General features: G+C 34.4%; 1 protein-coding gene across 7 annotated transcripts in view; it reads left to right on the forward strand.

The window, feature by feature from the left end:
• Positions 1–16,383, forward strand: part of LOC149426413 (long-chain-fatty-acid--CoA ligase 5) — a 112,410-nt gene that overhangs the window by 40,430 nt on the left and 55,597 nt on the right. For 5 of the 7 annotated variants that reach the window (XM_089651343.1, XM_089651325.1, XM_089651335.1 and 2 more), the window contains one exon: positions 15,155–15,309. In XM_089651343.1, coding sequence (XP_089507469.1) covers positions 15,155–15,309 — 155 coding nt within the window. Of the gene's footprint in view, positions 1–3,685; positions 4,586–10,199; positions 10,325–15,154; positions 15,310–16,383 lie in introns of those variants that run through there. The other 2 variants (XM_089651315.1, XM_089651370.1) reach the window with 2 other exon arrangements.

Below are 16,383 nucleotides of genomic sequence, written 5' to 3' on the forward strand. Positions count from 1 at the left end.
TTTTCTTTTCCTGTAAAATTTACTAAAATTTTTATTTAATTAAAAAATAAATAAGATGATTTATTATTATTATTATGTTCGTTAGAAGGTGAAACGTGAATATAATATTATAATAATTTGAAGAGTGTTTGAGTGTAGCAAATAAACCTGTCATAAAATATCCTTTCAACGACTGCCGACTACTACACGGGTTTGAAGTAGTTGTGAGCTTGGAATGTCAATTTTCTGCAAATAGTATGAAAATACGAGGTAAAGTGGAAGGCTATTTTCACTTCGCGTGGAAAAGGCAATGTGCGTTACTTTACAACGCAAATAAAATAGTTATATACATGAAAGATAGTTTATATTGTCTTACTGACCGGCTTACTGTCTTTAGCAGAGTGTTCCTAAGCGTCCCTTTTACAGTCAGACGTTGGTGCTTTAATCCTACTCTAGAAGTCATCTACCACTGCCTAAGCTACGATTTCAGTTTTGGCTATGAACATAGGAAGACTTCGAATGATCTCAGTTTAACCGTTACTTTGGCTTATCCTTTTTTAATAAAGGGGTATTTCATTTCTGACTTGCGTCATTAATTTGAGCCTATTCTAACTTTTCTGCCTTTTCTTAGACCTAGGAAAGTGGAACCCACAATATCTTTATATTCTTTTGTCGGCCTCTCCTATCCGAAGTTGACTCATTAGGGCAATCTTCACTCTGCAGGATGTAGGCCGGTATTTGTAACGTTTTGAAAGATTTATGCAATCAGTATGTTTTCTAAACATTTTACTTCACTTCACTTGTTAGAAGGGTGCCTATATCGATTTCCAGTATCCTCCCCGATCAAAACCCCTGCATGAATACCAGGCCAGCGTCTGCACAACCAATTCAGAAGTTTGGGCAATGTTTGGCAAGAAATGGGAAAGAAGCTCTAAAACGGTTTGAAGAAGGTTTACAAAACCTGGATTAATTTTCTAGTTTACGAGAAATTCAAAGCTGAAACGTTTAAACCCAAAGTGGTCTCTCGCCTTGGCGGTACTGAAATATTCAGTTCGGCCTGAACTTTCGGTGACCCATCTATAACACGAGCAGCGGACACAATATCATGATGAAGGCGATCGGTCCGGAGTCCGTTGACCCCGGCCCACGGTACTCGTAATAATAATAATAATAATGGTTGGTGTGGTAATGGCCGGGTTCCCTGTTCAACGATATGACACGGGACGTCCTATGGCAGTATTGAGTGTGGTACTATGGCAGTCTGCTCGCGGTCATGCCACCAACGCGCGACGCTCAGTCTCTCAGGTTCACATTCTGTACAGTTTATTGTTCTCTGACTTTGATTCGGAATGCTTCCGGAAAATCTGATCCATTGGGAACATTTCCGAAAACTGAATTCTAAATAGTCGCGAAGAGTTTTCTTTATTCTGAACTACACAATTCGTTATAATACATCGTTGGTCATGAACATCGTGCAATGTTGTGCATTGGTTAACCCTGGAAGACTTATCATATTTTTATACCTAAAGACCAATCATTTGACTAACAATACTTCAACCCTCACACAATGCGTTTTTTGCGTACGAAGAGTTTCAAATGTGTGTATTAAGGCTGGTCTCCGGCGACACTTTTCTGCAAACACTAAACATTGTGGCAGGGCCACATTTTTTTTGTAGTCCGTGGCCGATGGAAAACATAAAACGTTGTGAGGCTGAATGTAGTGAAGAGGGGAAGGAGATGGGGAAGAGGAACGCGGGGAAGTACCTGGCTATTCAGATCTGGTCACCAAACACGGTCGAAGCCATTTCAATTCAGGGCGATACTGATAGTATCGTGGAACGTGATAGAATTATGAAATAACACAAATTAATCAAATAAATTTAACTTGCTTACGCCGGGGCTCGAACCCGCGACCTGCGGCTTGTTAGTCGAGAACCTTACCCCTCTACCACGGAGGCCGTCGTATTGTGTTATAATTTTGTATATCGTGTTATATTTTTTCATGGGATAAGTTTATTTATTTCTGTTCATATCTCATTATATATATATATATAGTTATGTTGTTGTTTGATTAAACATTTTCATAGAAAAACTGTTCTTATACCACTACGAAGATATACTAAAATAACGGAAAAGGTCTACAGAAAAATTGAATGATGAATAATAAACATATTATTTGAAACGATACCTAAACGATATAAGGTAACTTCCTTGCACGAGGATAGTAATCACAGTGTACGTTTATCAGCTGCTACTTTATTATGTAAACTTGCATTGTTCTAATCTAACGTATTGGAAAACGTAATTTGTTTTCATAATTACTTTATAATCATAATGAAACCCGTGTCACATTTGTAACATAATGTCATTCAAGGTAACATTGTAGCAAGTATTATAATTGTGCAATTTGGTACGTAACAATATGACCAGATGGTATTACGTTACACGTGTTGGATGTGAATGCTGCTATACCAACGTATCAGAGACCTTTCAGAAGTAATTTCAGTGGCGAGCTGAAGGCATTCTTGGAACGTTGTTGATGCTTATTCAACCAGAAATCGACCTCAGAGAAATGAGGATATTATTTTTACTTCTGACAACTCGTCTTTCACAATGTCGTATCTCGTAACCATTATTAGATAACTGAGTTTAAATCCTTATTTTCATAGATGTCCCTAGAACTTAACATAATATTTTCTTTTTGCATAATATTTGCACAAATTTGTATGTTTTGCGTCTTTCCAATTTGACAATGTATCCCTATGTAACGTTTACACATGACGCCACATTTGCCATTAATTATTGATATTTCCAAATATAATTAACATTGTAAATATATTCATGAAGCATAATTTTTATGTGAATACTCCATAAGAGTCCCAACTGCTCGTAACCGTGTAGAGCCAGTGAGATCGTGGCATACCCGAGTCGGGTATGTTGTTAGGCTGAGGGCAGTGGGTAGGGGAAGGAGACGGGAAGAGGAAGGTGGGGAAGTGCCTGGCTATTCAGATCTGGTCACCAAATACTCAAAAGCCAAGGTTTAAATTTTGAATGATGGTCTTACATCAGCATTATACTGAGAGCATATTTCACTCTTAAACGTACCGCAAATAATTTTGAAGATATTTAAGAACCTTATCCCTCGACCACGGAGGCCGTCAAATAATCTAATTTAGTCATAAATCGAGGCATTGATTAGTTCGGTCACGGCTAACCTGACCACACGTCCCGTTTTGAACGGGACCGTCCCGTTTTTCAGTAACCGTTGTCCCGGGGTAGAGTTTCGGGACGCTAAAATGACCTCTTATCAGAAATGCGATCTCAAATAACACGGGATGAAATTATGCCAACACTTCAGAAACTAAAATCTCGATCATGCGAACTGAATGACAGAGTATATACAACTGCATGTTCAGCGCTAAAAAAAATGTGCCAAGAATTTCACACGTAAATACAGACAGTCCTTCAGACAAAGAAACTCCACACAATTCGACACGTGCATCGTTATTTGTATAATTTTTTAATAAAATATATATATATATATGATAACATTTTTAGCCACCCCCCCCCCCCCACAAGTGTTCTGTTTTGGGGGAAAATAAATGAATGGTCACGTTAGTAATGGCTCGCGCACCACGGTTTGTGTTGTGTTGAAGCATTGTAGAATAGTAAAGTGTGGAGTGTGGGGTATATGAGTGAGTGTAGTGTGCAGCGGCCGGGTGGGGCGCTTCTCGCTGCCGCCGCAGCCTCCGGCTTCCCGCTTCTTGACGGAGGCTTCTTTCTCCATCCGCCGTCCGGCTAGCGAGCCGCACTCCACGGAACCGGAAACCCTCCTGATACGCGTTGTCATTGTTTGATATAAAATAGTTTCATTAAATGATAATATTTGAACTTCATGTGGTGGCAGTGTTAAGTATGATCTCAATTGTGTTGTGCTGCGAGTGTAATAATTCATTTTTACCTATTTAAAACCATTTTGAAATCTTGCCAAAACAATAATTCTGTTATCTCTATTGTGCTGTTTGTTTATATCGCTCGATGTGAGTCGCAGGGTAAATCGATTTTCTGATTCTTTGTCAAGGCCGTCGATTGTGATGCAATTCTTAAGTAGTGCAGCATACAAAACGCAATCTCTACTCGATAATATCTGTAGGTCGCTCTCATAACTGGCGACGGCACTAGGTCAAGCTACAGACATTTCCACCGGTTGCGGGTTGTTTGCACTACGTCAGACTGGATGAGCGCTCAACCGATGGAGTTATTATACGCCAGGTGCGTATTTCGGTTTATTTCAATTCAGTGTAAACAATCTGTTATTCGTTTTGACAACAATTTTACTACCTTCCAATCGCTGTACTTTTGAGAAGAGGGAATCCCGATTGTGTTTTTGCCCGATCGTTGCATTTCACCCTGTGTAACCACCCCACCACCCCGTGAAGTTAATTTGAAAATATAATCGGTACAATGGTGAGCGGCAAAGCTACTATTTGTCTGCTGAAGCACAAACATGAATTGAAGGAGAAAATAGAACATAAATCTAAAAGAGAGAGATCGGAGACAAAGGGAGAGAAAATTAAGAAATCACAGAAGAAAATATGGTGGCAACGTAAGTACCTAACACTTATAAAATAAAGATAAAATAATTGTATTTGAATTATTTTGTAATACCGAATTATAGCTTTAAACACTTAATACGGGAAACCATTTAGGTCTTTTATGTTATTCATTTACATTTTGAAATAGTGTCGAGCAGAATGGTACCTAGTATTTTGTTTTGTTTTTCATGGGCATCCTTCACAATTTTATGGTTTTTCTTTTTGTATCTCCATTCAATGTTTGATTTCGATACCTTCTGCTATGGAAGACAAAAGACGGACTTTAGAAATATTAATGTTTTATCAATTATTGTCATGTATTAAGCGCCACAACACATACCATTCAGGCATCAAATGTTCTGGCTATTGTGATTAATTATATAACTCGTGTAAGTCATTATGTTGCAGTTCACAATAAAGTCGTTAAGAGATATGAGCAACCTCGCACACTGCTTGTCGGTGGCACATCCTTGAATGAATAAATTATACGTGGACTAAACTTGAATCTTGAATGATCCTTTGTGTGCCCTGACGGTTGAGGAAGCTGTAACTGGAAATTGTAAAGATTAGATGCCTTGCATGCTGTGGCAGAATGTAAGCGACACTTGAAAACGTTTTCTTGCAGCCAGATTTATGGGGATAAGTTGTCATTAATTTTCCGTTTAAATTTACTCGGAAAACATTTCAATGCGTCTGAAGAGCGCACTATTTGTCATGAATATGTTTGAATTAATTGTGTCTTATAAATAAACTAAACATTTTTCAGTATGGTTCGTGATCGTTATTAAGGTTGTATCTAAAATAATTACACATAGGTATATTGAAATACTTGCTTAGTCACTTACATAAAATAGTGAGTTTTCGTTATCACCCTGTTATAAAATAAGTTACTTGTTACCTTCTGGATACATCTGAGCCCTTTAAATAAACTAAAACATATTTTCAACAGCTAATCATGTTTGCTGAATATAATAAATTAAAGAAACAAACTAATTTATTTCCTGCTGAAACGACCAAGTCAATAATCTCCGATCGGTGAACCGTTGTATTTTCAATTTGATACCGTTTCTGCAATGTTCCGTTGAGAGACCAGTGAAGCTTAAACAAAAGTTTTATACGTGACTCTTACCAGTCACAAAATCTAGAATATTAACTTTATGGTTCTAAAGCAGACTTTTATGGTGGATGAATTAATGATTCGACAAGGGTGCTATTCTCTTAGGCATTAAATTAAAATGACTGTTTAATCTATAAAATAATATACGTTTAATTATTTTCCAAATGTTCAATGAACGTAACTAAACTCGGGTTTTTATGATATTGAACCCCCGAGCCACTGTGAAAAGCATCGTCTCTATTTGTGTTGGATTTTTTATGGAGTTATATCAATGTATACGTAGCTAGTTGCTCCAACTTCAAACGAACTTATTGGTAGCCCTTTTATTCGTTTGCCTTGAAACATAACCCATAACTATTCAGCCATTCAGTTCGATCAATTCATTTCCTTGCCTACTCTTTGAATAAACATCCATTCTCTCATTTGTCTTTTTATATCCTTATACAAAAAGCATTGTACCCCAAGAAGAGTTCTCTTTATGATAAAACATTAATTTTTTCCAGTGTTTAGTATTTAGGGGGGTGTTTTGAATGATCCGTTATTGTTCAGAATATTTTCATAATATGCCTCTAAACGCCAATAGACATCCACCATAATACATCAATGACATCCACTCATTGCTCTTACTTTATAAATTATTGTCAATTCAAAATGCATTGAGATTCGTGCAGAAGAGGTTTCGTATTATGAAGATTAGAGGCGCACAGTTAAAGATGTAACAGCAACATTAATTCAGGTTAGTCGGCCGTGAGACTCGTATAGTAAATTACGTATTCGACAAAAAAACTGCCAAGGAATTAGATTACTATGATACAGCCAAAAATGTTAATAGTTCCGGAATAGCGGTGCTTTTACTGGCTTCAGATGTTGAATAGATTTTCAACCAGTATTTGCCCAGCCAGCATAATGGGTTCCCGTATAAGCCGACAATGTGTATTATGTATGTAATTTTGTATTGTTTTTTTGTCTAACTACTCGTATATGGCTGCGGGTGTAATGACATCGCAACCGCACTTCCCGAGTGATTTAAAATCCAATGGCAATATTCGTAGAATTAAGCTCTTGGACAGGTAGCCGTTAGAATGAATTGAGTATTTAAAATTCTTTTAATGCGTTTATTTGTTGCAATTAAAAAATTCGCATACTCATTGTCGGAGGTGAAGATACTTTGTATCTATCCTCGATGAAATATCACGTTTCTTTTTGTAACTGCCTTAAATGGCTTCAGATTATTATATGACATTTCGGTTTATTATTGCAAGAATTCAAATAAAATCGCACCACAGTAAAAATCGTTAACTTATTTGAAACCCTCTGCATAATTCGGTAAACTACAAGGAACACGTTTAGTACTGAACATAAATAAACCACTCACTGGTACTGAACATGTCATCCACTGTGAATATATGAATATATCCATCCGTTTTAACGCAGTTCGTATTGTTCCCGGTGAATTAAAATAATTATCTAATGTGCAATTTTTATTTTATTAAATGTTCGCTAAATGCAACAATGTATGTGAATGATAATAATTATTTTTGTTATTTTATCTTTGTTTCGATGGTGATTGATTTTGTATTTGGAGAATACTCTAACGATAAAAACTTTAAAGTTTCGGTAAAAATTATCAAAAGCTAATATTTTATTAGAATGGTTAATATGTAATATGGGAAAATTACAGCGTATTTAATAATTAGTTTTAAAGTAACTTATTACCTAACCTAACTATTACCTAACTTATTCGTATATCAATCATTTTGTGATATTCTTGAAGTTATATACGACATACCACATACCTAGACTGTCATCGTGTCACGAACATATAAGTTTTAATACAAATCCTAATACATGATATATTTTGTAGAAATAACGCAATATTCCCCATATATCAGTTTATTGATTTTAAGGCAATAAGATTTTCTCCCAGTTCTTTGTAACTAACAATCGTGCTAAGTATATGCAAGCAGTAATAAAAAAATAATTTGTATACCGTCGTTTTTGTGAAAAATTACCTCAAGGGCGCTGTAAAAATGAATACAATTAAGAATAAAATGTGCCTATAATAATTTTCATAGAGACGCTAAGACACTTTTGGTGCGTTTTGAGGATTGTAAATTAAATCGATATATTTTTCTTTCGTTTCTTTTTACCTGTTTCATGGGTTTCGTGCGGGTTTCTGTGCACTTCTTGATTATCCAACCATATTGAAAAATAATGTTTACAATATTTATGAGAACATACATTTCGTTTTTTTCGCGGCAAATTTAAAAAAAATGTGTATTTTTAAAGCCCTAATGAAAGAGAAAATCCTAAAATTACTAGCCAATAAAAAATAAATGTTAACACTTTCACACCTGCATTATTGTTTCCACATATATAAAATATGTAATGCTTGATAATAAATACCTCAGAAAATTATTTGAAAATTTTTGGTATTTAATATTTTTTTTTTTGAAATTATTCTATATGTTAATTTGGATTAACATTGGGCGTCAGAGGGTATTTTTAAATAGTAAGGTAAAATATACATAACAAAAAAGTAATACAAATAACTGTTTCATGTCAAAAATGCACATTTACAATGTAGTGATAATCTCTAAGGTACAAACAAATAACATTTTAACTAAAATCATTCAGTAATAAAGAAATAATCTAGGATAATAAATCTTTAAAAATTCGCCATACTACTCGACAACATGTCCGTCACTACCAGTGTTAATTTGAATGAACATTGACATTCATTTACAATATTCTGGCAAATGACTGTGAACAGTTAATTGAACTGGTGTTATTATTATAGAACACATCTTAATGCGTTAAAATATTTGTAATTCGAGTAGAAATTATTGATATCTCACCTTAAATTAAGTAATCGATGACGGCAGAAATTCGATGAAACTCACAATCAGCAGATGCCAAAGTATTTATCGTTGTTGGGAATAAGGATTTCAACAGAGCGGAAAAAATAGACGCCACAGAAAAGACTACAAGCTATAAGAAAACAAAAACATGGCTTTTCTAAATCGCTACGTTCAATTACAAAGTAAAATACGTAAAATCACAAAGTTCATGTTAATTTGAATTATTACTGGGGATGAAAGGGTTAATTCAATAGAATTTTGGAGTTAAAGGAAAGTGCGGGGAATTTGAATATCTCTTTATATCTTGTAGGTATTTTAGAACTCATGCATTGGCAACCTCGGTCGACATTCACATTAGAACCGATTACGACTCCCATACAAAGTACATCGCCAGTTGAAAAAAAAAGATTTTTGAGACTGGTGACGTTACGGGTCACGTCCATAGATTTGATGTGTTTTCGCGAGACGGTATGCATTCCCTTGAGCAAGTTGCTCGTGGCTACTTCTAAAATATCAAAAAAATATATGTTACGAATAATTAACATTAATATTCACGCACATATGTTTACATCTGAAACAAGTTTCTGTACTCATATTTTATGAAATTCTTATAAACTGTGTAAATTATTCAATCATGGACACTCAGTGTTCCGGTGATCTTATCTTACGCGATCATTATGGGCATTGACAAGAATCGGAGTTAACCCTTAAATGCATACTGTTGCAAAACTCCAACATACCGTTCAAACCACCTTTAACTCTTTGGTGTATACTTAATGCATGCCGTTTTAGAATTATCAAGTTCACGGTAATATATTTTATCGAGTGGCGGCATCACCTTTTTTTTCTTTCGCGAATGTCAAATGTCACTTTTTCTTTAACAAAGTGAAGATTCTCAAAAATTTGTTGTAGGTTAGAATTACAGTTTGGTTTTGCTGTTATTATTTTGATTTTCTTAGGTAAGTAGATACAATAATACAATACTTATATGTAATAACTCGTATTTTTCCGGTACACTTATTAGTTTTGAGAATTTTTTTTAGGTTTTTTATTTTTTTTTCATACGTAAATTGTTCATATTATTTTTTATTAAATACATGTTGTTGTAAATCTGCAACAATTTTTTTTTATCAAATATCATTAAAAAATTACAAAAAAAAAATTCTTTATATTTCCTTGCATATGCATGTAAATATCTACAAAATATTTTTTTTTCTAGAAAAATTAATAAATCATGCATTTAAGGGTTAAACACCGGTAGGTGGCTTAGTTAACATCGCGTTTGGGTCCCAGGTTTAGTGTGTTAAATTCCTCGACTGGCGCTAAGTCCTCCATCACAACACAACATTTTCCGCTTACTGTGGTGGAAGTAGCAAAAGAGAATCCATGTAATATGTATTTGATTAAAACATTTATATTTATTTATTTATGTTTTTATATTTATGTTTTTGTCTAAATGTGTTGTGTTTTTCGGGTCATCATGCAGTCGGTACAAAGTAATGAGTTTATTTTCTTTTGCGAAATTCTTTTTTTCTAGCCTTTATACTGTTTACAGCTAATTAGATAGTTTAACGTCTTCTTTTTATAATTTTATCGTCAATAGGTGACACGGTTATCAATTCAATAACATTGCAGTTGCCGAGTATAAATGAACATAAAATTTATTTTCTTCATTCTTATTGTGGAGCTGTTCGGGAATCGTATAACAATAATAAATTTTGAACTTCGCAAACGTTTTTTGTGACAATTGTCATTTATAATGTGGCCTACAAGTAAGTACATTAAAATATGTGTAATAATTACGTATTGCAAAGGTAAGTGCTTTTAAATATTTATAAATCGGACACTTATAACCATGAAAATTTAAAATTTCGGAAAAGGTAATGTGTGTTTGCATATTATTTAGAATTTTTATTAAATTATTGATTGTCGTTGACTGAAATAGTTTTTAAATTCAAAGGTTGTCCTTGAATACCAAATCATTTGCCGCCTGCAAAGTTAACCGTGTCAAGTTATTATAAAGGTCTTTCTAAACGCAAACATCATAAATGCACTGTGATGTCGTTTGGACTACGGATGATTTGTATCCATGGAAACAAAAACCGTTTGCGTCAATGACGTTACAATATATATAGACTTGCTATAGTCTCACAAAATTTAGATAAAATGTGGTAAGTAAGAAATACTCTTATGTTACCAGTAAATTCTTAATTCTGCTGATTTGTATGTTGTTTTAACACAGCGAATAGACTATTTTACACAGTTAAACAGTTCGTCATTTGGCTTTGTGCGCCCAGACCTCTAAGTAATTTCCGTGTTTTTACAAATGAAATGTTATTCCTTGGCTTTTACTAGTGTTTGCCGAGTAATTTAAAAATTTTCTCATTGAGCGCATTTTGGCATTTTTTCAAGGCTATTTACTTAGAGGTATACACGATGCGTGACAGTTTAGAACTAAAACTACGAAAATCGGAAGTACTCCAATTGACATACTTTTTGCTTGCCACTTTGAAATTTTTACAGCGCGTCTATACATATTGTAACGTCATTTGTTTGCGTCCATTATGAAGGCTTATAACGGTTGAATGTGTCCGGTATTATGAATAAATTGGTAATTACAACGCATGTTTGAGGTTTGCGTGTACGCAGACCTTTATGCTTGATTTGATCTGACAATGTCCGATGGTTTCGGAGCTCGCAGCTGGATATTTTAACCCGCCTTCTGTCTAGGCTGATTCGATGTTCAATCGTTTGGCCCTGTTTCAAGATTATTTCTGAGCTCCGCAGTGGCTGGTCGCATTGTTTCTAGTCTCTAGCTGCGTGTACCACTGTACAAATACAATGTACAGTATACTGCATGCAGGGCACACACTGCATTTAGTACTCTCGCTTTATCACTCGCTGAGAGTGTAATGAACAGATACATCTCTGTACCATACGCTTATTGAGTAAGTAGGTATACTGATATTACCTACTTACGATTCAATCCATATTTATCTCAATATTGCAATGATCCTATTCGCTTTACTTAGTTTTTGGGTTTTGTGGACTTATTTTAGATTATTATTATCTGTAATTAATAACAAACATACAGTCAATATTTAAGTACAAACATTGAGACGAACAACACACAATGTTGTGAGATTATATAACACAAAGTGGTAGTTAAGTACCTGGTTATACTATATATCATTATGAAAATCCGTTATTTAACAACGTGACTACGCATTCTACATCTAGCCATTGTTTCGAATAATCTACAAATAGTATAAACAAAGTCGCTATCCGCGTCTGTCTGTGCGCTTAGTTCTTCTAAACTGCGCAACGGATTTTCACTACCATTTAGAAAATTTATTCCGGAAGGTTTATGTAGGTATATAATACATGCATATGATATTTATAAAAGGTAGAGAAAAGTCTCCGAGCAACATCTGGTACACATCAGCTAGTATTGTAAAAACGTTAAATCATTATTACGGAAAGAACAAACAAGAACGAAAAAAACGAAACAAGAAGAGCAAAAGCTACGGTCGTTGCTCTGAAATTGTAGGTAGGTACTTATTTCTGATAACTGATAACGATTCTTGATTCACGTTCTTTTTTCAAAATCCAGCAAAATTAAATAGCGAAACAATTGTGGCATGATTTAATAACAGACGGATAATATAATATACAAAATTCAATCGTTTGTGTTTGACGTTTCTCAAATCCTCGATGACGAGGATAAAAAAGCTCTACAATAATATTATAAACTAAAGATATGCAAAAATCAAATAAAATCACCACAATATTATCATTTTTACGTTTCAAAATATTAAGTTGTCAATTCTTTTTGTTACGTAAAAATTGAAGATAACAATGCATTTTCTTACGACAGGGTACAGATAATGTCAGCAAAAGAAATGCCTGTCGACTGGAGAAGAATGCTTAAACAAATCATTGCGCTAATTACGTTTGTGTTTAAAATTTTAACTTTAATATACCTCGTTTTGCAAGCAATCTTTAACAAGCTCGTACAATGGGGTTCAGGTAAGCATTATTCTGCAATTCCTTATCTTTGTAATTGCGATTATTTGGCACTAAACATGTTTAGAAAATCTTTACACATTGATTACACTTAATAAATCGAAACCTTTCATCGCCATAAAGAAGTAAACATTGTATTTATTTATTGGATAAACTTGGCAAATTCCAAAAAAAAAAAACACTTTTGCAAAAATGACATTGAACCCATTAAATGCCGAAACGGCGGGAAAGGACGGGTTGTTTCACAGAAATTCAATGAAACATTGTCATCAGATGGCTATTAAGTCCCCGTTAAATGCCGATTCTAAGTCCATTTCAGCCTTTGAACAAATATTTATCAGCAGAAGACTATCATGTTGTTAAAGCTTGTCATATTATTATAATTTGATAGAAAGCCGAACACTCAGAATCGGCTTTTAATGGGAACCTTTCAAAAGTAAAAACAGAAAAAACAAATTGGCACAGAACGGCCATTTGATAACAATGTTACATTTGAATATCTGTGAAGCAATTGGCCCTATAATACTTGCAGAACAAAATTTTATTTACTTTTAAAAACCCTTTTGACAGATTCTTAGAGGGATTGAGATCCAGTCCTGAAAATTATAAAATTACAGTTTTTGGGTCGTCACACAACTCTGTCTTATTATAATTAACTTTCGCTCCTTACTTCATCTGTGTTCATGTAAATTCGCCTCATGCCCTCTCTTTTGTTATTCGGACTCTTGACATGACCCGACTCAAGTATTCACGTATTATTATGTCTTGACCGCTTTTACTATTCACCTTCACATCTACTCTACATTTCCAAACCATTTAAGCTTTGGATGTTATCTTTTGTATAATTTTATGATGGGATGTTATCTTTTGTATAATAATTTTGTATAATTATTGTGAATTTTTATCGAAAGGTTATTTCGAACACATCTCTAGTTACGAGTACCAGGTAGAACATTGAATAACTACAGCACAATACCTACATATTATATGAATATTAACATTGTTTCTCTAGAATATGCAGAAAGTTGAGTTCAGAACGATATTTACATTTAACTGTACCCAATGAATTATTATTCCTTGTACTTATACTATCTGTAGTCTGTACCTATATCACCTCGATTAGGTAAACGAATTGACCGCAGCTTTCCTTTAGTAATAAGGTCATGCACAGTTGAATTATTTACCATCAATCCGCCAACCTCGATTTGGTTAATCCAATATCTACTGGATATAAGCAGCTTCCTAGAGACATTTATAAAACAACCTTTTAATGTATACGTTAAACATATCGACGCCGGAAATACAAAAGGACATAAGCGACAATTGATTCAAAAATGAGTTAAACATAGTTAGATTTGATTAAAATTTTTGTTTATATAAAACTGTATGTTTTTTTTTTTTGACTAAATTGTCGCTTACGCCGTTTTGCCTTTCCGGCGTCGATATTATGTTTTCTTTCTGTGATACCGCGAAATCGCATGACTGACTTCGCCTTACTATCTAAATGCATTGACCTCTCGTCATTTTATCTATGCCGTTCCTTGGCTGAACTGGTAAAAGTGTTTACCTGATTTCTGGCCAGTCATAACCGTTGTCTTGAAGACATGTACATATTGATGTGAATGTGTTTAATTTTATATTATTAAAGACCTTAAATAATTACAAATTCTTTAAATTGTTTACACATTTACAATGTCGCAGAATGTGAAGGTGAAAGGTTTCCGACTTTATGGCTATTACTATCTGAAATTAACTTAGTATCTGTCATTAATTAGCGCATTCCACAATATGTAGGTACGTAATAATCATATTGTTGAAATTCTGTGTAATCAAATTATGTTGTTTACTTTAGCATTTATTTATCAGCAGAAATTATTATTGTTCATAAGACACAATAGGAACACGTTGTATAAAAGAGTAATATTATTAAAAAAATATTTGTGTATCTCAACATTATTATGATAGATTCTAATTATTCTTCTAGTCATCGAGTTAAATTTAAGCTTTTAAGGCTCGTCGTTTGTTGAAAGTAGCTAGTAGATTAGATTAAAAGAAAATATGAAAAGATAACGCCGATATGTTTTCTCATAACGATGCATTTTATTGCATGCTTTGTTTACAAAATAGTTCATCTTATTGGGAGGACAGGGCACCCTTTCCTTTTTATGTGAATACCGCACAACTCCCAAATTGCTCCCAAGCTTCTGGAGCCAGTGAGACTATTGTATCCCTGAATGGGATATGTTGTGAGTTTGAAGCTAGCGGGGAGAGAAAGGAGATGAAGTACCTGGCTATTCAGATCTGGTCACCAAACACGGCTAAAGCCATTTAAAGCCACATTTCAATTCTGAATAGTGGTTATACACCAGGGCGATATTGAGAGTAGCATCTACTCTAGAACGTGCCGCAAATATACACCATTATTTTTAATTAATTAATTGTGAAATAACACAAATTAATCGGATAAAATTATTTTCTTACGACAGGATTTGAACCCGCGACCTCTGGATTACTGATAGAGACGACGTTGGCCGACAATAAGTGCAATTTCCTAACATAAAGGTTTATTTTTCCAGTGGAGGAGATCGACCAGTACCTCACATATGTGGGGGGTCCGGCGGGGGCGCTGGCCCTCACGGGGGTGGCCGCAGCCTCGGCCTTCTACCTGGCCTCCAGACCGTCGCCGGAGGAGCCCTTGGTGCCCCTCATGGAGCAGAGCCACGTTATGCCGGTAAGTTCATGTCTCTTTGCTTTCATTTCAGTAGGAGCCTTTCATCCTTTACTTTTTCTTCCACGTCTCTTCCCCATGTGAAGTCATCAAAGTTTTTCTAAATCAGACGTAGACAGTAATTTTCGTTTTATTTTGAACGTCGAGTGTGCAAAATTTCATCAAGAAGTAATTATAAAAAATCTGCTTTAAATGTTGGAAAATGGGATTGGTTGGTTTTTTGCAATCTCGTGTAGACAGTGACCATCTTCTTGTTTTGAAGGTAAAGTGTGCAAAATTTCATCAATCTCGAAAAAAACGAACGCGCCGGCCGCCCGCCATGTACACAGAAGAGTATACTTGTAGTGTACATAAGAGAAAAAAAAAAATATATAGGTTCCATATACCTACCATTTTTATGTGACGAAAAAGTACATTGAAAATGAGTTGAGAAAAAGAACATACAAACTTAATCTAAACCAACCCAACCTGTTATTTTATCAAGTTCTTTTATTTTATTTTATCCAATTACCTATTTTTTTATATTTATTATGTATTTTTATACATTTTAACGTACCTATACTGTTTTATACCTTTTACCACACACATGTATAATACATATAATATCCGGAACATTAAAAACGTGTGGAAACACTATTAATTTTATTCTTAGAAAAATGTGTTGATTGGAAGAAATATCCAAATGGCAATGGGGCCATCATACAAAATATTATAGATCAGTCTGTAGGTTACTGCATATTGCGCAGTGCGAAAACTAATAAAAAGTTTTTACCCAAATTTAACTTATAATCTTCTACGGCACAATGCGAAAAGGTTAATAATAAGTCATTTTATGTCCTACAGTGTACTAATTAATACCAATTCTATTAAATATTTTTTTTCAATGATTTTCACAGCCCTTAAGCGCTTTCATCTCTTGATTACATTATAATCACAAACTTTACAAACTGTGAAAATATTCGTGGTTGCATCCAACGCAAATAACTAACTTTCATTCTCCGTAGAGAAGTATATTTTCGCGCTGGCATTACTTCAAATATCACGAAACAGTGCATCTATCTGAAACTTATACATTGA

The sequence above is a fragment of the Hesperophylax consimilis genome, chromosome 1, assembly GCF_061612785.1.
Source record: "Hesperophylax consimilis isolate HC1 chromosome 1, BYU_Hcon_1.0, whole genome shotgun sequence".
Taxonomy (NCBI): domain Eukaryota; kingdom Metazoa; phylum Arthropoda; class Insecta; order Trichoptera; family Limnephilidae; genus Hesperophylax; species Hesperophylax consimilis.